Source organism: Orbicella faveolata, unplaced genomic scaffold (assembly GCF_042242905.1).
Source record: "Orbicella faveolata isolate gen_17 unplaced genomic scaffold, um_ofav_v1 contig_34, whole genome shotgun sequence".
Classification (NCBI taxonomy): Eukaryota; Metazoa; Cnidaria; class Anthozoa; order Scleractinia; family Merulinidae; genus Orbicella; species Orbicella faveolata.
Genome location: NW_028301563.1, coordinates 31,831,101 through 31,858,462, shown reverse-complemented (window position 1 = coordinate 31,858,462; position 27,362 = coordinate 31,831,101). Strand labels below are relative to the sequence as shown.

General features: G+C 39.3%; 1 protein-coding gene and 1 pseudogene across 2 annotated transcripts; one reads left to right on the top strand and one right to left on the bottom strand.

Moving 5' to 3' along the window:
- The first annotated feature begins 3,535 nt into the window (after positions 1 to 3,535).
- On the top strand, positions 3,536 to 26,234 carry LOC110057502 (uncharacterized). Of its 2 annotated transcripts, none has more exons than XM_089271251.1 (14): positions 3,536 to 3,644; positions 5,066 to 5,905; positions 7,904 to 8,274; positions 8,713 to 9,457; positions 10,163 to 10,259; positions 11,654 to 11,903; positions 12,886 to 13,689; positions 14,785 to 16,018; positions 16,532 to 16,636; positions 17,477 to 17,733; positions 18,065 to 18,332; positions 19,336 to 19,594; positions 20,325 to 21,529; positions 22,366 to 26,234. In XM_089271251.1, exons 2-12 carry the CDS (start codon positions 5,122 to 5,124, stop codon positions 19,356 to 19,358), a joined length of 4,938 nt encoding a protein of 1,645 aa, XP_089127377.1. In that variant the 5' UTR covers positions 3,536 to 3,644; positions 5,066 to 5,121; the 3' UTR covers positions 19,359 to 19,594; positions 20,325 to 21,529; positions 22,366 to 26,234. The 2 variants fall into 2 exon arrangements, with proteins under 2 accessions (XP_089127377.1, XP_089127378.1); XM_089271252.1 differs by lacking the exon at positions 3,536 to 3,644 and adding an exon at positions 3,736 to 3,854.
- Positions 21,295 to 22,101, bottom strand: LOC149105779 (uncharacterized; annotated as a pseudogene).
- Positions 26,235 to 27,362: the final 1,128 nt, after the last annotated feature.

Below are 27,362 nucleotides of genomic sequence, written 5' to 3'. Positions count from 1 at the left end.
TCTACACTCCGCATTTTCTACAGTCCGCACTCCACACTCCGCGTATTCCACCGAACCGTGACAGCGAGAACTTTTGCTGTGGATGTTAGGGTATATGGCCAAACAAAAATTTAGGAAAAAGAAGCGACTTTTTAAAAGATTTAGCTATAAAAAACTGCGAAAAAACTTTTCTTAAAAACATTTAAGAAGTTTTTTAAAACGGTTAAAAAATACACGACGTTTCGACGTTCTCGGACGTCATTATCAAGTAAACAAAAAACGGTATGAATATTCTACAACTACAAGAAAAACAAAAGTTCATTAAAAAGAAAAGTAACATAAAAAATATGCTACAAGCTAAACAAAGAGTTTAGCACTGATGGAGTCACTCTGAGCGTTAAGGCTAGGCCTCAGTTCTTTGATGAATAGCATTTCGTAAATGAGGCCGTCAAATTTCCGGTGGCACTTCTTGAGAAAACGAAATTGGCCCTTAAGAAGATATTTGTCACTTCTAAAAGGTGGTTTACCGATAGCCGAATACTTGTGTTCGGCAATGCGTTGATGAAGGTGTCGGGCTGTGTAACCAACATAATAGGACAGCAGATAATGTGTTGTTTTAGAAATGGTACCTCTTAGGGGAGAAAACAATTTCAAGCCACACTCACAAGGCAAGATCTTGGTACCTCTAACGGAATAAACGAGAGTCGGGTAGCGTATTATTACACAAAGGAATTCCTTCCTTCCTTTTGATGGGTTCTTCTGATGAGTTCTTTGGAAAATTTGCCGGGTCACTTTTATATGCAGGGAGCCCGATCAAGCGATACCCTGGATGCTCGAGGAATTTTTTTCGTGTTCTCTTGGATCTTGGAAAAAGGTTTCTGTGGCAAAAACAAACAAATTAAAACAGTCAGGTAGTTTAGTCTATGCTGGTTAGGTTGCGTGGGAGTTGTAATAGCCTGGGACACTGTTCGCAGGCTTGACAGTTGTACAAGAGAAGTAAGAGACAAACAAAAAGCTCAGTGGGAGATACGTAATGGGTAGCGGGGGGGGGGGGGGGGGGGGGGGGGAAGAGGGGACTGAGTTGGAGCGCAGAAGGGACCAACCAAAATCTTGGCGACAATCTGCGATTTGGACAGGAAACTGCTACTGGTTTATCAGTTTCTCTGCTTTCTCGATGGAAAAAAAGTATTCACTTAATACATGTAATTAACACTCTCAGTCACGCATCTTTCGAGTTCGATTCCTTCTTTTCGAGTGATCAAGAAAGAGAGAATATAGACAGGTCTAGTTTTCTGTCACTCTCTTATTGAGGGCCTTACTGAATTCGAGTTAAATTTAAGCTGAATTATATTTGGAAAATTTCCTAAACGGTAATATTGGGTTGCTTGTTATTTCGGTCTGTTTATTACGAATCGGTTAAAATCGTGCATAGAAATGGCAACACTGGAATAAACTTGTTGAAGTTGTTGATCTTCGATAGGTTTGAACAAAAGTCATCATTATCGAGTTGAATCATATAAAGAAATAAGATTAAAATCACAATAATATTAAAGTGTTGAATATTCGTATAAGGGACGGAACATTAGAAAAGTGATGGTGTCGAGGATAGGGAGTAGGGAAAACCCAAAAGAATTAGAGCAAGGGAAAATGGCAGGAAAAAATTTTTGTTTAGAGAAACACAAAGAAAATAAATTCATGCAGAAGAAGGGTCGCATTCTGGTATCAAACCAGTCTAATTATAACTCAGCCAAGGTGTTTAAAATATTAACAAATTTTCCAATGTTCTGTCACTGGATCCCATTTATATAAAACCATTGTGTTTATTTTGAGTCTCATACTTTTGTCAGCTCTTCTATCTCAACTAATCACAACTCATACATTTTGATTATTTCTCAAATTTAAATAAGTCAGTCTTCTTTTTTGACTGACATTTTAGAGCGGAGGGCCCTACCGAGGGGCTGTCCTAATCAGTGGAGTCTTGCATTACTGCGATGGGCTATGGGAAGGGAATTCCAGAGGGAGAGGACTAACACACTGCACTGGGAAGCCTTCTACTCCAAATGGCTTCCTGCTCTATCTTCCACCGTGTGTACATTATGGAAAAGCTGTTGCATTAACCCTTTGTACCAAACTTGTGAGGTACACTTTCATTAATTCAAAAGACACACCAAACAGCTTAACAACTTTTCTTTGAGCTGTTTCCGTAGGCTCATCCACATCAGGAGGCTGGATAAAATGCTAAACTCGGATGTCTCAGTGCAACGGACCAGTATCTAGCTGTACACACAATTTCTTACAGAAAGCACAAGCGAAATGGGCTGGCCATGTTGTCTGAATGCCTGACAGCCGACTGCCCGAACGGCTGCTGTATGGAGAACTGTGTCAGAGCAAGCGTTCAGTTGCAAAGAATCCCTCAAAGACCTAGGTGCAGGCATCAACGTCAACAATTTGGAGTTGCTTCCTCTGGACCGTCCCACCAAGCGAGGGAAGATCATCACATAGGGGCCCAGAGCAAATGCGCCACGCGCAGGCGAATATGGTAGAAATCAGATTTAAAAAAATTCGTGCCAAGGGTAGCAGTTGAAAAAAAAATTACACAGTCAACAGGCAAAAAAAAATCATGCGAGCTAACAATCACCCCTCCCCCCCACCCATAACTTTTCTAATAGTCAATTTTCTAAAGGACAAAAAAACTATTGTTTTTCCCCGTCAGTAAATTTTTTTTCCTCGTGGTGTTTTTGTTAGTAGCCGTGAGCCTTCGGTCCACTTCGTTCACGTCTCCACACCCTTCCTCACCTGGTTATGATTGGCTCATTTGACTGGGTAACCCGAAAACACTGATCCCCGGTCCGCGGACCCTCACAACGGACCGGGTCCGCGGACTACCCTACGGACCGGTCCATGGACTACCCCTACGGACCCCCCCTACGGACCACCCTAGAATAGTGTAAAAATAATAAATGAAGATCTCACTTATGGGTTGTCTAATAGATTCAGACTCGTGTCGGTGATTTTTCGAGTGCAAATGTAACAGACTTGGGTTTTTAACACCCCACTCCTCCCCGCCCCCCAAAAATGCCTAAGAGTTGTTTTCAGCGTAGAGATGCTGATGGTAAGAAGGAAAGTTCATACCTTCCATTGGTGGCTCAATCTGGCTATGGAAGATATATTTTTAGGCCATTTATTCTTGTTTGTATCTGTTATTCCGCTGAGCAAATTGGGAAGCCTGGAACGAGTTCACGAACCCACAGGAGAATGGGCTGAACAAAATGGCAGAGGGGAAAGAACACAAATTTCGAGGCTTCCCGGAGGGTTCCCCGTACGGGTCTTTCGTATACTTTATGGCCACAGCAAAGGAAATGGGAATGTGTAATGATATAAATTGCACCCGAGCCTGAATCCAGGTCTGTTACATTTACACAATGTAAAGTTCGAAATTTCGCCGTCACGGGTAATCTATTAGACAACCCGTAACTGAAATATCCGGTCCGTAGTGGGGGTCCGCGGATCGGAGGTCAGTGTTTTCGGGTTACCCGGGGATACCCCATTTGACAAGCCAAAGATCTTGAGATATTTACGGAGCCTTGGGAGTTGTCTCGAAAGGGAAAGTATTTCAACACAGCGACATCGAAAGGAATCGGTTCTTTCTGTTATTGCAGTCAAAGGTAAGATATGTTTAATGAACAGATGCTCACCTAACGTGAATTATATATTCTCAGCCTGCATATAACGCCTGGTACCTGTAAACGAGCAACAGGCTCTGTAAGCTGAATTCTTGTAGTGAGATCAAGTTCGGCTTGAATTCCTTGAAACGGGAACTTCGAATTGAAGTTTGTCACCTTATTTATGGCATAAAAGCAGTGAAACAGCGAGCGGTAAACTTATTTATAAAGCACATTAGTGAAAGTTAGATTGAGTTGAAGTTGAAGCGGTCAAGATTTTGAACGGAGTAATGGACGAACGCAGAGCGCGCTCCATGTAACGACGATACAGTAAACACCCGCGTATAAGAACCTAGAATTTTTGGGTTCAGGCTGAATGGGTTCTTATATTTTGGGGTAGTTTTTCCGAACTCAGGCTGATTAGGTTTTTAGTAGGTTCTTATTTGTAGGAGTTGTCATAGTGATACCATTCAGAGAGCTACTGTAGTACTAGTATGTCATAATGGTTGAACATTTGTATTTTAAACCGCAAAAATGCCAAGCCTTATTTTTTAAACAATAATAAATTCAGTATCAAAGGCTACCATATTTACAGTTGTATTTGATAATAATGTAAATTGTTAACAGCAATATAAATATATAAATAAAAACAGCAAAAATAAATAAAAACCCAATTTAGGGAATTAAAATTGAACCAATTTGAAAATAATCAAATACAATGTGAAACAAAATATTAATTTTCTTGCGTATTGAAATAAAGATGCATTGTACTGTACACAGAAAGAACAAACATTTTCTTTGGGTATCACTGTTACAGTTGGAATGAAAAAGACAAGCAGTAATGTGTATTTCACATGAGCAAAAGTCAGGGCACTCTACAGATTCAAGTCCCAAGGCTACACCAGTATAATTTTATACAGTATTCTATACTCTGTATTTAAAAGATTTTCAATTAAACAAATAATTTTCATGGTGTTTCTCAGAAATTTCACAATTTCTATCAATTAAAATCCAGTATTTTGGCTACAAAATAAGAGTGTTTTTTTGTATAAGAACCTATTGTTCTTTGCCAGCCTAAATAGGTTCTTATATATTTGGGTATTAAAATGCCCAATTTCAGCCTGTAGGTTCTTAAATCACTAGGTTCTTATACACGGGTGTTTACTGTAAGCTAAGGCGTTTGTTTTCAAAATGTCTTCTAAATTTAATCATCGTATTTAGTAACGGCTTCTTGCAGGCTGTGTTAATATTTAATACTGACATTCTTGCTAATTTTATATTGTTTAGCCAATATATAAGAGCTAATAAACTCAAATTGCTTAGCCTGATTAATTGTTATGGGATTTCTATCAGATTCCTCTCGTATGTAAAATCACTAGAGGCTTCATGAATTGATTTTGATTTTTGTTTTCATGTGTTTTCAGATACTTGTGAACCGTTAAAACATTAACAGTTGTAAGTATCATAGTAAAAATTGAAGATGGAGAACATTTCTGCCAAGAAACTCAGGGAGCTGATTTTCACAAGTGTTTTCGGAGAAAGGGCTTTGAATCTGACTGGTAAAGAGATGTCAAAAGTTCCTGAAGCTGTTTTTGACTTGACTGAATTGGAGGAACTTGACTTGTCGGATAATTATCTGGAAGAATTACCAACAAGTATTAACAAGCTGAAAAACCTGAAAAGGCTGAGATTAGACGGAAACCAGTTGAGAGAACTTCCTCACAGTATTTGTGAGTTGAGTAACCTGACCTGGCTTAGTGTGAGGAACAACCAGTTGTCCGTTCTACCTTCAAACATTAAACATCTCAAGAATCTCGAGATACTGGAGTTGAGTGATAACCAGCTGACTACATTGCCTGATGAGATTGGTGAACTGAAGGAGCTGGTAAGGCTGAATGTGAGTAACAACAAGCTGACAGTTTTATCATCACACATAAAACATCTCAGTAAACTCTGGGGACTGCTCTTGAGTGGTAACCAGTTGACTACATTGCCTGATGAGATTGGTGAACTGAAGGAGCTGGGATGGCTGTATGTGAGTAACAACAAGCTGACAGTTTTATCATCACACATAAAACATCTCAGTAAACTCCGGGGACTGTACTTGAGTGATAACCAGTTGACTACATTGCCTGATGAGATTGGTGGACTAAAGGAGCTGATGTGGCTGTTTGTGGCTGGTAATCCTCTAACATTGGAAGAAATGAGAAAGGTTGTGAAGCTGCAGAATAAGATGAAGTATTATAATTACACAGATATTAGAGGTAAAGATATGAAATGCTCATTAATTGTATTTTATTTTATGTCTTGTGAATGAAATAAATATTGGAACAAATAGTTCAACTTAGAAATTACAAAATTGCAAATGTGCTGCTGACCTTTTAGTGTATCTTTTAGAGGAAGTATATTTAATAGATATATGAAGCTTATTAAGATTGTTATTGTGGAAAGTTTAACTTCAACTGCATGATATAGGCATCCTTGTTACTGTTCATGAGTATAGTAAAACATTTTAAAAGTAATTGTCAAGGAGTAGTATACATATTTCAAAGTTTTGTTTGACACTGACTCTATTTAAACGTTAAAACGACATTTATAGCTACCAATATACGAAGATGTTTCGACCATTTGTCAGTTAAGGATTATAGTGAATGAAATAAATACTGGAACATGTAGTTTAACTTAGAAATTACAAATGTGCTGCTGACCATTTAGTGTATCTTTTAGCCTGAGAAGAATTATATTAAATAAATTTAGCTTATTTAAGATTGTTATTGTTGAAAGGTTAATTTTAATGCATGATTTATATAGGCATCCTTGTTTCTGTTTGTGAGTTTTAAAACATTTTTAAAATTTTGTCAAGGAGTATAAAAAATTTTTGATGTTATGGAAATTAAATTTGGTAATATTTGTACAACACATATACTTCTTTCTCAATGCTTGGCTATCAATATTTGTGTCAATGGTTTTGAGTGAAATTGAAGGTCAACCTTAACCAAAAGAGCATCTTAGATTACTAATTGCACTATGAATTGTACAGAATGTAGAAAAATTCAAATTGGCAGAGAATGGAAATACTTTGACTGTATTCATAGGTTTTCTATGTTTTTAAAATTTTGAGCTTTCAACTTGGAAATGCAGCTCATTTATGATTGCAACTTTTACACAATTAGTGTTTATATAACACCTACAAAATGGTTAAAAAATATCTTGTTTACAAGGTGTGAAATTCCCATCCTCTTCATGAACACAAAAGTATTACCATATTTTCCCGTGTATAAGTCAACCTTTCAAGACCTAAAAATTAGTCCAAAAATTCACCCCTGACTTATACATGGGTCAAAACTTGAGATCCAAGTGCCAGTCAAATAATTAGCATAATAATTGTCTTTCAATGTTAACAAACATGTAATAAACAGTGGTGCAGTTTTCAGCGTGAGTTCATTTAGCGATCTTTTTCTCTATATCAGAGCTTCAAGTTAAAATGCATTAACATTGGTCTGCCAAATGTTAACCTGAATCTCATAGACACTCACTGGCTTAATTTTGTCATAACGAACCGATATTTTTCCTGTAAATAAAGCTGTAGTAAAGCCATTCGGAGAAAACATCTTGCGCGCTTTGAACTTCTCTGCTTAGTAACCTGGCAGGATACGAGTGCGAGGACTTCTGTACCAGTAATCGACTGATTTCAAGGCTTGGCTACCAAGTTCCCTTCACATGCGTTGCACTTTGTTTATGGAGTGGATTTGAAAGTCTTGAGCTTCTTTGGTGTTTTGCCTGTCTTATAAAGCCACTTTTAATCTCTTCGCTCGGAAAGGTTCGTTTGAAATCCTTATGTTTGATTTTGTGAGCATTTGACAAAAATTATAGTCGAAAAGCCCACATGCACATGTGTTGCGAAACTGGGTAAAACGCTTGTATACGTGCCATAATAAGCTTATTGAAACTGCTTGTTGAAACTGATTGTGATTTGTTCACATATCTGTGGTAGCTGAAAGATAATTCTAAGAAATACAAGATATGTTTTCCAAGAAATTCGTACCTGGAAATTAAGAAAATCTAGCTTTTGGCCTCAGAAATTGGGGGTCGACTTATACATGGGATCGACTAATACAAGGGTAAATATGGTAATTTTTTACCCATTCATGTTATACAGTTTGCATTAACATGTATGAAGCTTTTTATAAGAATTATAAACTACACTTTAATTATAATTCTTGTTAATTGACAAGAATATTTTTCTTGAATTTTTATGTTAGATCATGTGTTTGAACAAAAAGCAGAAGGACAAAGAGCACAACTGGCTTATGAAAAGGCTCTAAGAGATGGCTTTGTGAATGTTTACCGTGGCCGCATATTACTAATTGGTCAGGATCGTGCTGGTAAAACCAGTCTAAAGAAGAGTCTCTTGGGCCTGCCATTTGACCCTAAACAACAGAGTACTGAGGGAATTGAAGTACAGGCTTCAACATGTGAAATTGAAATTGAACAAGTTAAGAACTGGCATTCCACCAATGAGAACAAACCAGGATTGCTAGAGTGTTCTAAAGATATATCAAGGATAGTGGCTGAGAAACTGTGTGAAGGAAAAGACTTTAGGGCTGACAGACATGATCCCAGAAGGCAGAAGGTTTGAATAAAGTTAAATGTTTAGAGGTACAATGTATATTTAATGCAGACATGTCAAATGCAGCAGAAACAGGTTAACTATCACCTAAGAATTTAAGAACAAATTAAAGCACTTCCTGTTTTGTTTTAGTGTGCAGCATGTAACAAACAACCTCAGCTGATGTATTTGCTCTACTGGGTAGCTTCCATTTTACTTCCTTCGGACTAATGTCAGATCAAATCTCTCAGGTAGATAGTTAATGCTTGCCTGTCTTAGAGTGAGTTAACTACAATTAAATATTTGGAATGATGGAGCATTAAAATCAGAGGAAATTTCCATCTGAATGCATGGTGTCTGGAAGACATGGAACTGTCAGTCAGAGTCTTTTTCTGAGTACCTGTGACTTACTTTTAATTATGTCATTAATAATTATTCTTTTTGTTTGGCAATCTATTCTAGGTTGAGGAGATTGTAGACTCTGAAATTGCCTCACCATCAAGAAAAGCAAAAGCAGTGTCAAAGCAGCCCCATAATGGTGAACATTTCCCTGAATGTGGAAGTGAAATTGAGCTGAATGAGCCTGAGATAATGATCGATGCCACTTCACCTCCAGTTGATATTACAAAACATGTTCAACAGTGGCTAGAGTATATTAGAGGCAAAGGCGACAGTAAAGGTGATATCACCAAAGGAGAATCTGTTGTAAGTATGGATGTGTGGGATTTTGCTGGACAGCAGCTGTACTATGCCTCACACCCTCTTTTTTTATCGTCACATGCACTGTATATTTTAGTGCACAATCTCAACAAGCCATTACTCGCACAAGCTCAGCCATGTGTTAGACAAGGTACTTGTGACATTCCTCTGAAAAACCCAAACAGTGAAACAAATCTGGAGAATTTGCTATCCTGGCTTGCTACAATTCACAGTATTACACAAGTGAAAGGAGAACCAGATATTGATGCTGGAAGTAGGCTGCGCTATCTGCGACCCCCGGTACTCATTGTAGGCACACATGCTGACAAACAATCTCCTCAAGACATTACAGAGATGAAATCAGAAATACAGAAGAGGATTTCTGGTAAGGAATATGGGAAACATGTGGTCCCACCGTTGTTCAGCATTGATAACACAAGCTCACTGTTCTGGAATAGGATAAAGAGAGTCTTTTGGCAGGGTCCAAAGGAACGAAAACTTCAAACAGGTATTAAAGTACTAATGTCTTGCTGTGTAAAACTGATTAATTACTTAATATATAGATATAGCCATGCCTAAGAGCAGAGCTCCTTATTACAGTAAGTAAACCTGGCTTGAGCCTGTGATCCAATTGAAGACCAGCACCTGGAGAGCAGTCAACTTAAAAGAAAAAACATGAGACCTCGATGAGCTCTAAATAAAATTATTAGTTCACGAAATGGTCACGTGATACTGGTCAGTGGACACCTTAGTTTGACAGGTATCAATTGACCATAACATGGATGCCCGATATCAAAGATGTACACTCTAAATTAAGGCTGCATGCATATGCCTTGACCTACACTGTAATAGCTGGAGTATGACCTTTATGTTACACGGCGTTATCGTTGTTGTGCGTACACACCCGTGATGGCTGTGATGACCGTGAAAAAAGCAATTCATGGGTTCTTATCAGTATGCATATGGTGCTCCACTTTGGGTCACCAGAGCTCTTATAAGGTTGGAAATGAATTTCCACAGAGATCAGAGCAGACTCTCTTTTGGGCTTGCTAACTGTTGCTTGCTCGTGGAGCAAGCAACAGTATTTATGAGACATGCTCTCATGACACCAGATTTGAACCTGTTTACAAGATACTTACATCCACACTGTAAGGATATCTCAGTTATGTGTGACCACAGGATCAGTGTCAAAATGTATGTTATTCATTTTCAGAGCAAGAGGGGAAGACAGATGACATTCAAGAACTGCGGAACAAAATCATGGAGGTGTTGAGACAGGAGCCATATATGGGGGAGGAGATACCTGTCAGGTAAATAATAAATACTTATAGTCTTTTTTTTGAGTATTTTTAAATCAGCAAGGTATTGTTGCACTGACATTGGAGGAAAAGAAATAGACCAATTTCAATCTATTAAAATTTTAACTTAGCTCCGAGGCTTTAGGGAATAAAACAGAAGAGGGTAACCTGAAAACACTGACCCCTGGTCCGCGGACCCCCACAACGGACCGGGTCCACAGACTACCCTACGGACCCCCTCTACGGACCACCCTAAAATAGTGTAAAAATAATAAATGAAGATCTCACTTATGGGTTGTCTAATATATTCAGACTCGTGTCGGTGATTTTTCGAGTGTTACACTGTGCAAATGTAACAGACTTGGGTTTTTAACACCCCACTCCTCCCCCCCCCCCCCCCCCAAAAAAAAATGCCTAAGAGTTGTTTTCAGCGTAGAGATGCCGATGGTAAGAAGGAAAGTTCATACCTTCCATTGGTGGCTCAATCTGGCTATGGAAGATATGTTTTTAGGCCATTTATTCTTGTTTGTATCTGTTATTCCGCTGAGCAAATTGGGAAGCCTGGAACGAGTTCACGAACCCACAGGAGAATGGGCTGAACAAAACGGCAGAGGGGAAAGAACACAAATTTCGAGGCTTCCCGGAGGGTTCCCCGTACGTGTCTTTTTCGTATACTTTATGGCCACAGCAAAGGAAATGGGAATGTGTAATGATATAAATTGCACCCGAGCCTGAATCCAGGTCTGTTACATTTGCACAATGTAAAGTTCGAAATTTCGCCGTCACGGGTAATCTATTGGACAACCCGTAACTGAAATATTTATTTATTATTTTTATTATATTTTGGGGGGGTGGTCCGTAGAGGGGGTCAGTAGGGGAAGTCCATGGACTGGTCCATAGGTAGTCCGCGGACCCGGTCTGTAGTGGGGATTCGCGGACTGGGGGTCATTTTTTTCGGGTTACCCAACAGAAGAAATTAATTCTTCCCTCATCCTTGTTGCAATTTCTTTTTGGTGGGTAAAAATGGTTGTCACAGCTCAGTCAATTTGCAGGATGCCCAACCTTAATGAAACCCCTGTTTGTGACAACATTTTGATGGCTTTCATAAACTACAGCAAATCAAATTTTAAGAACTGTTGTGTGGACAGGTAGGGATACACATGTCTGTTGTTTGAATACAAATGTATGATCTCGACAAATCTACTTTTATAGTTCTTGCACTCTCATTGTTGGCAATTTGTCATGAAAGCCATGAGAACATTAATATTATATGGCAAGGATTTAAAGTAGTTGTCAAACGTTAATCAAAACTTGTTCATTTGTGAATAGTATGGTGATCTTCAAGGTAAGTAGTAGAAATAATGGCTTGTCATGTAATGTGATTCATTTTCTCTGATCTCTTTTAGATGGTTTCTGTTTGAAAAGGTGATTGAAGCCTTGATTGCCAAACAGATTTTTCACATAAATCTGGTGCAACTCCAAAGCTATGCCAAAAAGCATTGCTTTATAGAAGATGCAGATGAGTTTGCTGGCATGATCAGTTTCTACCATGGCCTTGGTATGATTATCAAGCATCGCAGTACAGTTGTTCTGAAGGCTCAGTGGCTGATTGAGCTATTGAAGCAGCTGATAACCATTCCACACTTTGATGAAATGGTAGGTAAAATAATTTCAATGTTAGAAATTGCAGTGTTTAACCTTTACCTGATCTTTTCCTAGAGTGGTTGTTGTCACTTTTATAATATTTGTATAGCTGAAAAACATTAAGTTACAGTATGTACGGTATATACACAAACATGTATTTGTTCATCTTTCTATTAATTTGGCTAACCCTTCAGAAAATGATGTCATTCTACATGATGCAGTGCCTATTACACACATGTAAATTAATTGATTAACAGCTACCAAGTTAGGAAAACCAAATATCAATTATAAATATTTTCAAATTGTGTAGGGTTTAACGGGCTCAAATTTTTGGGCTAACTAGCGATGGTTTGATGTAAAAGTGTTCGCAATTTTTTGTCATCTTGTCAAAATCAGGGTACCTTACTGTAGTTGAAGAGGTACAAAGCTGTATTTTCCAACTGTGCTTGTTAATTTTCTGCGTTTTGATTTGAATTTTGCTTAGCGTGGAATCACGCATTTGTTTGAGCTGGAGTCCTGCTTTGTTGGCCATAACAGTGCATCACAAAAGGAATATTGGTTATGAATAACAATGGCTAATACGTAGGCAAAATCGCGTTTTGACTCGCTAGGGGTGCGTTAGAACGCATGTGTCATGTTCACTTAAATACAACATGTTTGGGTGGAGGTGATTTAAATATTTTGTCACATTACATTGTATTGTTATATCTACGTTGGAACCACTCAGTAAACTTATGATATGCTAGGAATGTAATAGTACTACGTGAAGAAACATCTCTCAGTATGTTTAAAATGAACATATGTTCCAGAATCTGGGTTTTAATTAAGAACAGTTACATGTAGTTTTGACATAAAACCATTCCCCATTGGAGAGGCTGCTACTGTACTTGCAAGGATGCCATTGTCAATAAAATCTTTAGCGTCATGTGTGGCTAAAGTAGCCAGGTAGCTTTATGCATGTACATTTAACTGTCATTCTGATGTTTTTCCTTAGGATCCTATACGCACCAAGTACTGGGATGAACTGAAGAAAAACGGCATCCTCTGCATGGAACACGTCGATCATGTCTTTTCCAAGTTTATTCAACAAGGTGTTATCAAAGATGACATCTTGAACATGATGGAGCAGTTTGGTTTGATTGCCAAGTTCTCACCCTCCCCAAGTGATGTAAAATACTTTGTACCAGCTCAACTTGAACCATCACCTGATGACTTTTGTCAAACAGAGCCATCCCACACTGATCCTTGTCCTTTGTATCTCCACTTTGTGCATGGCTTTGTCCCTCATGGTCTGTTCTCACAGCTTGTGTCGCAAACCATTCGTTGGTGTTGTAAGAAGACTTGGCCCATGGAGCAACCCATGCTGTACCAAAATGGAGCTTGTTTTTTTATTGGGAAGCAAGTCCATAATTTCATTCTCATTTGCAAGAAGAGTTTCATTAAGATCGTCTTAAGGCAAAGAATGCAAAGTCATCAGGTGTCAGCAGACAAGTTGGAAAAACTACCTACACTAGTTAGGGAGTTTGTAGAGAGAACTATGCAAACCTTGTCACAGGAGCTGCCATACCTGAGCGGACTGCAGTATGAGTTGTGCGTAGCCTGCCCATACTGTCATCAAGGGAGAGACAGGGCTGGTCAAGAGTGTTCTAACCATGGAAGAGTGTCATGTGTCGATGAGGAGTGCTTCCACCTCCTTAAAATGAAAGAGGATCAACCACTGATCTGTACTAGGAAGCCCTGGGGTAAAGAACACACTGTCTGTGGACTGGAGAAATGGTTGTTGAAGAAAACTAGCCAGGTAAATATTCAATGAAAATCTACTTAACGAGAAAAGGCCATCCATGTTTCACCTGGGTTGGGAGCGGGGTGGGGGGGGGGGGGGGGAGCAGTTGGTGTTGGACTCCCCTTTAAGGACTATACAGGCAAGCTGTGTCTGAAAGGAGCTAGTGATTTCAGAAGTTGAAGAATAAAGTGGCTTAAATCATCACAGGATCCTGTGAGATCTTGAAGGATTTGTTTGGATGATAACTGGGAATGGTGTTTTAGTTAAGATGCTGGAGAATGAAAGGAGATCCTGTCCAAAATCATTTAGGATACTACACAAGATCCTGTGGGATCCTCTTTCAGGATCCTGTAGAAATTCTACCAGTGTAGTCCAGAGGGTTGGGTAACCTTTCCTTTGTATACTGTAGTATGTCAAAGGAGCACCAGCAACTCCTATCAAAAAACTGTTTTGAGTAATCCCCCTCCCTCCTTAGGTACCATGTTGTATGGAGGGAATCGAAAAGGATCAGCTTTTCTGAGAAAAATGTTTAGCGGCTGAGGGATTGGACCTCCTTGAGTACTACCCCTTTCTCAAGTAATTCTTCCTCCTCCTCCCCCCGTCCCCTCTAGGATTTATTTTGCTTTCAGGTCTTTTGTACAATGCTATATATAAAGTTGAAGGTTAAATTATATCCCAAGGAGAAATGATTGAATGAAGGCCAGTTTATGGAAAAAAATTGCAATTTGACCGATTAATTTTGAAAATAATCATTGAGAAGCTATGCACAGCAGAACCATTTCTTTTTTTTTTTGCTTATTGGTTACCTATTGTGTCTTATTTTAAAAAGTCTCCATCAGGCATAGAGTCCCATACTGGTAGAGTTCATCTCCATTCCTGTAGCATTTTTTTTTTTTACTCTCAGAGGATGGTAGTCCATTGCAGGATTACCCACAACTTAAAATCTGCTATACTCAGTATAGTACACATTCATACACTGGGGTGGAGAGAGACACTGTGAGAGCAAAGTGTGTCTCCCATGAACACAACACAGTGACCCTGCTAAGTCTCAAACCCTGAGACTGGTTGATCTAGCATCCAGCTTTAATTGTAGGTGTGGTTCTCTTGTAGGATTTGAGTCTTTCTACCAAAGTTGCCACTTCACAAGGTGCACCAGCAAAAGAGAATCAAGGGAACTCAGGTACAGCATTGAGTGTTACTCTGTTGGCCAGTGAGTGGGATTCATGTAAGGGAGGCTTGTCAACCCTAAACAGAGAGCTTGCCACAGAATTGGCCCAACATGAGCAAGTAAAAGTCACCCTCTTAGTACCACAGTTTTCCTGTTCTGAAGAAGGGAAGAGGACTGCTGAAAACCACAAAGTGTCCATTAGAGAAGCAGAGAGACGTCCAGGCTATGATGACCCCCTTGACTGGCTGAGTTCCCCACCGGAAGACCTTACCATTGACATCATAGTGGGCCATGGAGGTAAGCTTGGTAAACAAGCCCAATTCATCAGAAAATCACACAAATGTAAGTGGGTCCAAGTACTGCATACTGCTCCTGAAGAACTCGGAATGCACAAAAACTATCCAAAGGCCATTTCCAAAGGTGAAGAGAAGAGCAGAATTGAAATAGAATTGTGTGAATTGGCAGATGTTGTGGCAGCAGTTGGACCCAAGTTGACAGAGGCATACTCCTCTTACCTGCGCTTTTGCAAGAAACACCAAGACATCATTCAGCTGACACCTGGCACATTTAGTGAGTTTTCAGACATCAGACAAGCAGCAAGTGAGTGTGATAAGTTTAAGGTGTTAACCTTTGGCCGTGGTGATCCTGAAGACTTCAGTCTCAAGGGATACGACATTGCAGCTAAAGCAATAGTTGAACTGAAAGACAGCTCATATCATCTGGTGTTTGTCGGTGCACCAGATGGGAAACAGGAGGAAGTTGCTGAAAACTTGCTGCAAAGTGGAATCTCTAGAAATCAGCTGTTTGTCCGAAGATATATACAAAGTAAGGAAAGATTGAAAAAGTTGTTTTGTGAAGTTGACCTTGTCATCATGCCGTCTAGGACAGAGGGATTCGGATTAACTGCACTGGAAGCCTTGTCTGCTGGTCTTCCCATTCTTGTGAGTGGAAACTCGGGATTTGGAGATACACTGCGCACTCTACCACCAGGTAAGCCATTTGTGGTGGATTCTGCTAACCCTAAAGACTGGGCCAAGGCAATTAGAGCTGTACGTCTGAAAGACAGAGCAGAGCGACTGCAAGAGATTCAAAGACTACGGGCATCCTATGAAGGGAAGTTCAGTTGGAAGAAACAGTGTGAAGCCCTTGTTGAGAAGATGTGGAGTTTGGTTCGTGGTAAGGCTTTGACTTCATTGTTTTTTACATTGTTATGATCAATAATTATGTTACCTAAGTAAGACTCACCTGTTTTTTTTCTGGTGTTATTTTCTCCTGTTTGTTCATCTGTTTCACAGCATATCCAGAAAATCATGCAGCAAACCATCTCTAGTCCTTTTGTTAATTGTTATGGAACAAATTTTACTCTAAGCGAATCCAGATATGTTCCAAAGTTTAGGGGTGAGGGTGGAGGGGATTTTAGCAAAGATGTAATGTCTGTTCTCACTATGTAAAGGGGTCCTTCTGAAAAGCTGGGGGAGTGATTCTAAGTGTGTGTTTTTTACTTTCCCTCAATAAGTTTCTTAGCTCTTTATCAAGTGTTTTGATCAAAGAAATTGTACTTCTCAAATGTTGAGGTGGAGCTATTGGGGGTGAAGTGAAGTTGCCTTGTCTTGCTATAAAAGGTGAGCATGCAGAGATGCTAGTGGGTGTGGAGACAGACTGATGAATTGAATTATTTCTTTGTCATAGCTTCAGGAGAACCTGTAAGTCAGGAAGCATATTCCACAAGTCAGTGTAGAGACTCGGCAGAGGCTGCAGTGGGACAGATCACAAGTGAATCTCCGTTACCCCCAGGTAAGCATGTAGCAACAATACTAGGATGTAGCAATATTTTCTGCAGTAACATTGTCAACACTGAAGGGAACAGGGGGAGGCATTACTCCCAGAAACGAGTGATATGGGTGTGTGGGAGCCAAAGACATGGATTTTTGGGCTGTTTTGGTTTGAAAGTTAGTCAGATTTTTCTGTATTGCTCTACAGTAAATGTTTTATTGGTAATTGACCTAAGGTTGAAATTAGGTATACAGTCGAACCTGTATATAAAGGCCACCCTCACGACTTGAGGAACTGGCCGCTTAAAACAGGATTATTTAAAATACTCACTGAGTGTGGTCTAATGAAATGGAACTGTACTTTAGCACATTGCAGACATCTGGAAAGTGTTAATGATACTAAACGGCGGATTATCAGCTTACAGTAGCTTTTTACATGTTATTTCTTATCAGTGATAATGGATTGCATTTCAAACAAAATAAAATACCACATAAAATGACATTTGGCTTAGTTTCCGTTTGAGGGTGGTCACTTAATACAGGTAAAAATAACAAAGAAAGACAAACATAGGACTGCCACAGGGTGGTCATAGCTGCTCAATAGAGGTGACCGCCTAATACAGGTAACAAATACAGTGTTTGTTTGAGCAAAAAATCAGGACTTTGAAAACTAGCTGCTTAATAGATGGTGGCCACTTAATACAGGGCCATTTTATGCATGTGAGTCTACACTCTGCCATTTTCCAACTCAGTTTGTCTCAAATAGGATTTGAAGAAACGGATATTGTTTAAATCCCTTTCAACCAAAAGTTCCAGTGAGTAAGCCCTGTGCAGTAACCTTAATTCACACACTTTTTTTTAGATCTGCCTGGGCAAATGTTCATGAATCTTCAGCAAATTCAACGCTATGTAAGCAAGGTCAACAGTAATACTGACCCATCAGCAGAGTTGAAGAAAATTGCATCAGACAAAGGCTTTGTGATTTCTGACAGTGAAGGGTCGGGGAACTGCATGTTTCATGCGTTGTCTGAACAACTGAACCTTGTGAAAGGAATCAAGATCTCGCATGGAGAATTAAGACAATCCATAGTGCAGTACCTCAGAAAGAAACCAAAACTGGTAAGTTTAGTATTTTATTTTGTTTTTTTGAGCTGAAATATCTTAACAATGATTTGTGGCTTGGGAAAATATGTTCCAAGTAATCAGACTCCAGCATTTGTGTCAGCATTTGAATTGGACTTGCAGTCCGATAAGATGGCAGAAAACTGGGCATTGCCATGTACAGGGATTAGTTGTCTTAAAATAATTTGCTTTGAGAAAAGATCTCAATAGTTGGTTCTCCGTTATACATGTAACTTTAAGGAGGGACATTCTGCCATCACACGTGTACCCCCAGTATGTGTGGACTAACCCAGTTTAAAGTTAGCCTTTTCATTCTCCCTTCTTACAGCCTGATGGAACAGATCTGTTTAACTTCATCAATGGATATCAGTCATGGGCTGATTATCTTATAAACATGGAGCAAGATGGCACATGGGGTGATCACGTTATTCTCTATGCCACTGCAAACTGCTATAAAACGTACATTGATGTGATTAGCAGTCAGTCAAATCACCGTGACCTTACTATCAGGCCTGATGGTGATGTGATCAGCACCAACCCACTTGTGCTGGGCCGTGTTCATAAAGTCCACTACGTCAGCCTGCAACCCAAACAAGGTGAGACTTTGGGCAACACACTGTTGTAAGACAGTTTGTTGGCAATGTTTATTATTTCAACTCGTACAAGGTAAAGCTTAGTACATCATACTGTATACATTAAGTCTGTTTGTCATGTGTAGCATTTCCTATATTGCTCCTGGGTATGTTAACTGCTCCTCTTTTTCAGAGATTTATAATTTTGTTGTAATTGTAAACAAATTTGTATCTCTCCTAGGAATGTAAATTACCTGTGTTATTCAAGAGAATTATCATTAAGTTATATTTAACAAATAAAGCCAAAGTTGTGTAAAACACTAATTTATGATTTTGATTGAACACACTTGAAATAGTAAAACGTGGTTTTCTGATTCTTACATGGCTGTTCAGCTGATCAGATCATGCAACTACATTGTAAGATCAAGAGGAAATATTGATAGAATACCGTTTATATTATAACAGGGACTATGACAAAATTGTGAGCAGATTGGAATAAGTTTGGAAGATGTAGACCTTTTATCCTCCACTGTGTTGCATAATATGAATCATAAGGCTTTTCTTTAACAAATAAAGAAGGTGAAGCCGTGTATTGCACTGTGATAAAACACGACGAACATTTGAGAACACAAGGGAAATGTAGAAAACACAAGCTGCAGATGAGTGTTTTCTACATTCTCGAGTGCTCTCAAATGTCCGGAGTGTTTTATTATAGTGAAATACACGGCCTATGCTTCTTCCTTGGCTTTATGATATAGAAGTAATGTGCCAAAAAAAACAATAAAACACGCTTTTCTAGGTTTTATGCTCTGATAAAACATGGTTTTTTGACCAATTAGAGCGCACGGAGAGTAATATCTGTATTAAAAATATTTTCAATGATTCTCACCAAACTGCTCAAAGGAGGTTACCTGTACTCTCATCATCGTAGAATGATTTAATACCTCCCATCAATTAGACCTGAACAACAATTCAATAGCTGCTACTAGTATCTGGTTATTCAGTTTTGTTTTTATTCTCTTTGCAGGTTTGCAGAGCAAGTCTTCTTAGAATCAAATTTTGACAATGAAGCAACGTGTGACTTAGCTTCAAACTTCAATTTAGAAAGCATCAAAGAATTGCTAGACAGTAGAACTACAAAGATTGGTAGTAAATAGATTTCATAGTAATAAGCCAAAGGAAAGATTGTTCAATAAATTGCTGGTGAACAAGAGTGTTCTGTTTAGTGGCAACATCACTAGGTAACACAAGAACTTCATACTTGCAAGCATTGGTGCTACCAAAATGTAAGTTGTTTTATGATTATTTTTATTTTGACATGCAAGACCTTAACAAACATTGAACAAAAAATATCCGTGTTTCTATCGAGTGTTAATGTACGAGCGTCTTACCACAAATGCCATTCTCTGATTGTAGATAGTGAATGGCGTAGCAGTGTGCGCTTGTTGGCAAAATAGTGGCTGCTTCTTTGTGTTTCTGAGGTGTCAGTGAAAAGGATTTAGATAAATTTTTGAACAACTTGTTGATTTATACTAAAACAATTAGATTGTTCGCCCTCAATTTCTTATGCTTGATAGTTCATTTGGACTGTGCACTCGTCAACTATCATGCGACAGAAATCTCAAGCCCATAATCTAATTGTCAAATAGAAACGCAAGTGAAAGATTAGGAGAGTGCTTTTTTGAGTTCTTTCAGTCTTTTACGAGTTTCTTATAGCTCGGTAGAAACAGCAATAAATTTTTATTATTTCCTGTTTAAAACACAGCGATGAAAGGAAACGATACTCCCTCATTTATTTTGTTAATCTAAATGTAAAATTAATTCTGTTTTCTTGTGCCACTGTTTTCGTGTGAGGCCTGGGGAGGAGTGAGACCCCCATATAAAAAAGACAGGGATGCTCATCAGAAATTTGGAAAAGAATCCCTAAGAGGTACAGATCTACACACATACTGTTTTGTGCCAGGCCTGGCTTCAAATCTTCTTCTGTATTTTCACAACCTTTTTCATTCCTTCCAGTGTTACAGGATTTCCAGTTACAAGCATCATTTCCAGCTCCTTCAGTTCACCAATATCATCAGGCAATGTAGTCTACTGGTTATCACTCAGCAACAGTACCCAGAGTTTATTGAGATGCTTTATGTGTGATGATAAAACTGTCAGCGTGATTTTACCCACATCCAATACTATGGGCTCATTCAATTTGCCAGTCTCAACTGGTTATTACTTAAGTCCAGTCTCCAGTAATCCATTCTCACATTCAGCCTTTCCAGTTCCTTCAGTTCACCAATCTCGTCAGGCAATTTAGTCAACTGGTTATCACTCAAGTCCAGTCTCCAGTCTCCATTCTCAAATCCAGCCATTCCAGCCCCTTCAGTTCACCAATCTCATCAGGCAGTGTAGTCAACTGGTTACTACTCAAGTCCGGTATTCAGGACTATTTGAGATTTACTGAGATGTTTCATGTGTGATGATAAAACTGTCAGCTTCTTTTTACTCACATCATGTAGCACTACTTACCAGCTCCTTCAGTTCACCAACATCATCAGGCAATGTAGTCAACTGGTTACTACTCAAGTACAGTTCCCTCAGTTCCTTGAAGGTAGAACACAACTGGTTGTTATTCACACGAAGCACGGTCAGGTTACTCAACTCAGCAATGGCGTGAGGAAGTTCTCTCAACTGGTTCATCTCTGATGTCAGCCGTAAGAGATTTTTCAGCTTGTTAATACTTGTTGGTAATTCTTCCAGATAACTATCTGGTAAGTCAATTTCCTCCAATTCAGTCAGGTCAGACACAGCTTCAGGAACTTTTGACAACCCTCGGCTACTAAGATCTAAGACGTCGTCTCCGATAACAATTGTAAGTTCAGTTCACTAATCTCATCAGGCAATGTAGTCAACTGGTTATCACCCCACAACAGTACCCGGAGTTTATTGAGATGTTTTATGTGTGATGATAAAACTGTCAGCTCATTGTTACTCACGTTCAGCCACACCAGCTCCTTCCATTCAGTTCACCAATCTCATCAGGCGATGTAGTCAACTGGTTATCACCCCACAACAGTACCCGGAGTTTATTGAGATGTTTGATGTGTGATGATAAAACTGTCAACTCATTGTTACTCACATTCAGCCATACCAGCTCCTCCAGTTCACCAACATCATCAGGCAATGAAGTCAACTGGTTACTACTCAAGTACAGTTCCCTCAGTTCCTTGAAGGTAGAACAGACAACTGGTTGATACTCACACTAAGCACGGTCAGGTTACTCAACTCAGCAGTGGCTTGAGGAAGTTCTCTCAACTGGTTCTCGTCTAATCTCAGCGTTTTCAGATTTTTCAGCTTGTTAATACTTGTTGGTAATTCTTCCAGATAATTATCTGACAAGTCAATTTCCTCCAATTCAGTCAGGTCAGACACAGCTTCAGGAACAGTTACTATTGACAACCCTCGGCTACCAAGATCTTGATTTGTTCTGATACACATGTAGAAATGCACAAACTTAATTCCAGAGGAAGAAATTCTACATGATCATTTGGTCAACAGCTGATGCTGGTTTGTTTTGCTATCGAGTCAAATACAGCTTTTAGCGGGTACTCTCTTACCTGACTCGTCCCCATTCGTCTTCATACCACTTTCTACAATGCTGGCACGGTGCGAGATGGAACCGCAAGGTGGGATGGGTACCCGTTGTTCCCCCTCGCACTTTTCCCCTCTCGCCGCGCCACGTGTTGTATGAAGAAGACTGGACACGAGTCAGCTCTCTTACAGGGTTCTTTCCCTGGTGCAGCATTTACATGAAAATCTTTTGAGTTTTTGGCATCTTTTATCTGATGATTCTGGATTTATTCTCTGCTCATTGTGTCAAAATTAATTAAAGATCAAATGGCAACCTCAATTCACAACAGAATTTCGTCCATCTAAGAAATTTGGGATATTAAGTAAGACAATGATATGGTTGAAGAATGCAAATATTTTCTTACTTGCTTTAATGTGATATATTTCCCGTGTAGTTCTGTTGCATTACTGACACAGCAAAATTGTGTTTTCATTTCAGCAAATAAATGTTGGAAGTCAGTGCAGTGGCCTGGGTAAATTCAAGAGCTCCAGGTAGCCTCCAGTCCCTCTCAGAAGTCTCTGCATTGGTTTTCATCTTCAGGAAAGAGATAGCCTGTGAGCCGGCTCACCTTCTAGTCACACGTGTGAGCGGCGAAGTGTGAGTCAGCGAGTAAGGAGTCTGGTGCAGAAAGGAAGTCAGCCTGCCTTGATCTCTGATCTCTGTTGTTCCCAGGGTCTCTCTGTCCTCCTCCCAAGAGTGAGAGAGGGGGACAGTGGGAACGAGGTTAAACTTTGCTGCTTGCACGTGTGTTCCTCAAACGTGAACCTGTTCGCAGGCTAGGAAAGAGAATTCGTTGTTTCATTCAAATTTCTTTTTGAGAGATCAGTTTTTTTTTACCCCATGACTTTCCTCAGAAATTTTTCTTTGAATCGTAAATAATAACAAAGAATACTCAATATTAGATTTAGAATAGCAAATAATAAACGGATACTCATTCTGAGATTTGGATTAGAAGATTGTACATAAAGATATTTACTTTAACAAATAAACTTGCTCAAAATGCAGCCCTATCTACGAGGGTCTCAATGGGGTTAACCGTCAGCCGTCAAACAGCCCAAAATTTAACCAAAAACCGTCAAGAAACCTCAATTGTTGCTGTAAACTGTCAAAAGAGGCAGTTCAATGTTAACCGTCAAATGGTTTCAAGGTCTTTGGAATCTCACTATTTTATTGGCTCATCACAGACTTCTGACTCTCAAAGAATCTTCAAACTTGTAAACTAGTTTATAAGCTGACACTATGGTCTTTTCGTTTTTGAGGACCAAGCGCATCGTAGCTTTCAACCCGCATTTGATCGATAGCCACAGTCAAAAAAAATTGATCTCGGCTCATTCATTATATATTTTTATAAATTATATATTATTTAAGAAATAGAATACGTGTACCGTGTTTTTGCTGAGTTTTGCTGTATATCTACTAGTGTTATTTCACACATGCCGTTCTCTGAATAGCTACTCCACTTACTATCTATTGTAATGTAGATAGTGAGCAGCGTAGCAGTATCAATTGTTAACAAAATGACGACCGCTTCTTTGCGTTATCTAAGTATCCGGAGAGCTGATTTAGATGAAGTTTGGAACGACTGTTAGATTTATACTAGATTAATTGCTCTAGATTTCTATGTGTTGAAGTTGACTGGCTCGGGCTGCACCCTCAACAACTATCATGCATAGAAATCGAGAGTGAATAATCTAATTGTTTTAGTATCAATCTACCAGTCGTTCAAAACTTCATCTAAATCCGCCTTACAAACACTTCAAAAACGCCAAGAAGCGGCCATCATTTTGTTAACAAGGACACACTGCTACGCAACTCACTATCTATCACAGATAATTGATCACGTGACGCGATAGTGTTCATCCGCAGAGAGTCATCGAATATTTTCGCACACGCGCGATTAGTCTAAGTGCGTCACGAATATTCCTCAGCTAAAACTGGGGAATATCCGAGTGATATTCACCACTTTTCAAGAAAGAGAAATATTTGAGAAAAATATTCGAGAATTATTTGAAGGATAATAAACATAATAGCATCCATTTGGTGTGAAAATATGCTCAAACCTCACAGTTTGCCTCTCGGAACAGACAGTCTTGCGGACAAATATCCGAGTTTATAATCCATCAACTATTTTCGCTCGAGCACGATGGGGCTAAGCGCGTCACGTGAACGAATATTCCCCAGCTAAAACTGGGGAATATCTGAAAACTGCGCATGTTGCGAAAAAATATTTGAAGAATAATGAACACAATAGCCCCCATTTGACTTTGAAAATATGGTCGGATCTTTGTCCTTAGACATAATCTGTTCCTCAAAGCTCACAGTTTTCCTCGAGCTATGCTCTCGGAAAACTGTTCGCTTCTTGGAACAGATAATGTCCGCGACAAATATCCGAGCATATTTCCGCGTCAAATGGAGGCTATTTATATAGTGCCCGCCCGAGGAAAATACCCGAATGGAGAGTACTCGTCCGTGAAGATTTCTTTGTAAACAAGCAGGCGTATAGAAAATAAACAATTGAAATTGTATTAAGTTAGTGTTTGTCTGTTTTCTTTTTCAAATTTTACATTTGGCTTTCACGGCTTTCGCCTAAAAAGTTGAAAATGATTCAATATGATTTTTGAACTGGCGCGCGGAAGAAAATTTAGTGGTGAACGATAAAGACAATAGAATGTTTATGTCGCGGAACTATCGGTCTGATAGTTGTCCCTTGGAAATTTGATGTTCCTTAAAATTAGCATGTTTGCCCTCAAAGCAGAATATTTGTTTTAAGAAATCAAATTTCTGCGGGGCAACTATCAGCCGATAGTTCCCTCGACAGAAACACTCTAGTGACAGATAGATAGTAGCGTAGCCAATCAGAGAACGGCATTCGTGATAGGACGCTGGTAGATTTAGAAACAATCAGAAACATGTTTCCTATTTCTTTGAGAAGATTCTGCGATGGCAAAATAAAGAAAACAACTTGTTTACTTTGATGATCAAAATGTAAATTCTCTTTGCTCACACCAACATTCATTGTCAACAGCTAAAGCTAGTTCCGTGTTTTTATGGAGTTATAGAAACACGATTTTTGACCAATCAGTGCGCCTATTTTCTATGGGCTTCTTTCTAGAGGTCTTAGAGTATGTTGGCAAAATTTCACTTTATTCCTTCCGTGAAATTCCAAAACGACCTCCAAAACACCTTAGGTAATACTTAAGAAGAACAAGAGTTAATATTAAGTTAAACCCAAAGAAGAAATTTCCTCTTTTAAAATAACCGTCAACCATGAGAGCTATTCCCATCCCAATTCCCCCCCCCCCCCCCCCCCAGTGAGACCCTCGTCTACATGTATTAATCATTTTTTAGGTTGCAAATTAGGTATAATTTACTAGTGCAAAGCTAATTATTTACTGAAATGTTGCATTGACCAGAGAATGCTACATAGTAAATAATAGGCCTCTCGGTTGCGCAAACAATGAAAATGAATTTATTTTTTTGGAGCAGACTTTTGTAATTGTAAAAAATCCCTCTCACACAGAGAAATACACTGCCATTGTTACAGTGTAAGTAATGAATTTTTGGAGATGTGCTTTATCTGTTGGTTATTTTATATTGATGGTTATTTTTTGTAGGTATATGTTTTCTAAACTTTTATTTTGAATATCAAAGACTGCTTATTTTAAGAATCATCAATATTACAGCAACGTGTATAATAACCGAGATATATTATTGTAAAAGATTGTATTTAAAGGGGGTATTAATTAAATCAGTTTCTTCTGCTCTGGGTTGTCAATGGTAAAGCGAGCCTTCCGTGCGAATATGGAGTGCCCGAGATATTAGCACCACAAAGAATAGGGAGTAGGTAACAAAGCGATAATTTGTTCTCTTCTCCCCAAGGACCGTACAGGATGTGGAGCTTGAGAGTTTTTGACCTCCCCAGTTGTTTCGGGGGCTCTTCATATGGGCCTGGTCAACAGAGCTGGCTCGGTTTTCGAAATCTTGCCTCGCCGCCCTTTTCTTTGTAAAAATTTCGAACCCTGGCCAACCCGTATGAACACGTCGAAATTTTTTCCGACGAGAAGAATGGCGAGATCTCTGAAACCGAGCTAGCCCAGTTGACCGGGCTCAAATGAAGAGGTCCCCTCATGGTTGACTCGCTTATATCAAGCAAGTTGGGCCCACACTGATGGCCAACCGTGTTACAATGTTTATGGCAAAACCAGAGACTCTTTCAAATCATATATAATTTTAACAAACTAAGCAGAGTTGAAGTTCCTTCTGTGTGATGAACTATGGAGCAATAAATTCTTTTCAAAGTTGTTGAAGGACGGTGGTAACAGTTGAATGATATTAAGATCCAGGAACTGTCTGAACCCGACAACATGTTGAGTAGAATGAGTCATTGGCAGTGGTGGTTCCAAACCTTGAGCTAGGGAGGAGGGGGTGGGTGGGTTTGCTTTGCTTACCCTGCCGCTATTCTTCCTTCTGTTATTTCTTCTTTTTTACCCAAAGTAAGGGGGAGGGCACTGATTGGAAACTATCTTTCTAAAGCTTCGTCTGCGAATTCCAGCAACCAGTGGAGTTAGGAAGAGACCGTTTACTGTTGCTTCCTTCTCAGTAAACATAACCTGGAATGAATTCTCATGTTAGAGACCTGGGTTAGAGGCTGTTGTTCTCGAGAGGCGTTAAACCCCGGGGTGATTCCCATGTAACAGTAAAGGGGGTGTTCGTTGTACCTGATTAGGGGTTAAAATTCGTGTCGTAGTACTAGTTCTATCAAAAATGATCACCGCTACAGTTATCACCAGTAGTGTACATAGGAGCCGCACTAGCAGAATGTGCCTTGATTTCTCTCTTTTACGTTTTATTTGAAATAGACTTTTTTAGTTTGGGAGGTTTGTTTTCCCATAACAGACCACGTGATATTCTCTAGAGAATTGTTCTATCCATGTAAAACTTATTCATTGATATACACGCGACTATTTGAAATTTGCAAGCAAGTATTATCAAGAGTATAATCACATGGTGTGAAATGGGGCAACAAACCGCCCGAGCTAAAAAGGTCTATTAGCCATTTAAATAGAATGCAGATTTTTGACAATGCTTTCAAAAACCTTTACGGGTAGAAGGTGTTCAACGGATCATGTTTATCGCTCTTTTTACATGTCATGGTGTCAGTTAATGTACTGATTCCTCTGGCCTCTTAGGGTTGAAAGTGAATTGGGGCCACGCCCACAAAACGAGGTTTTGGTACCTCCTAGGGGTTCCCCTTCACTTTAACATGGGAGTTTCCCCCGGTCATTAACTTCTATTGGTCATCAAAGCATCTTTAGGGAGCCACATTCCCCTTGTTAGTTACTGATTAACCGGAGTGGGTGTGCTCCCAGAAAAGTGCGTTGGGGGTGTGTGATCCACTTCCCAAAACCCTTAGCCTATTTAGGACCAAAATCTGC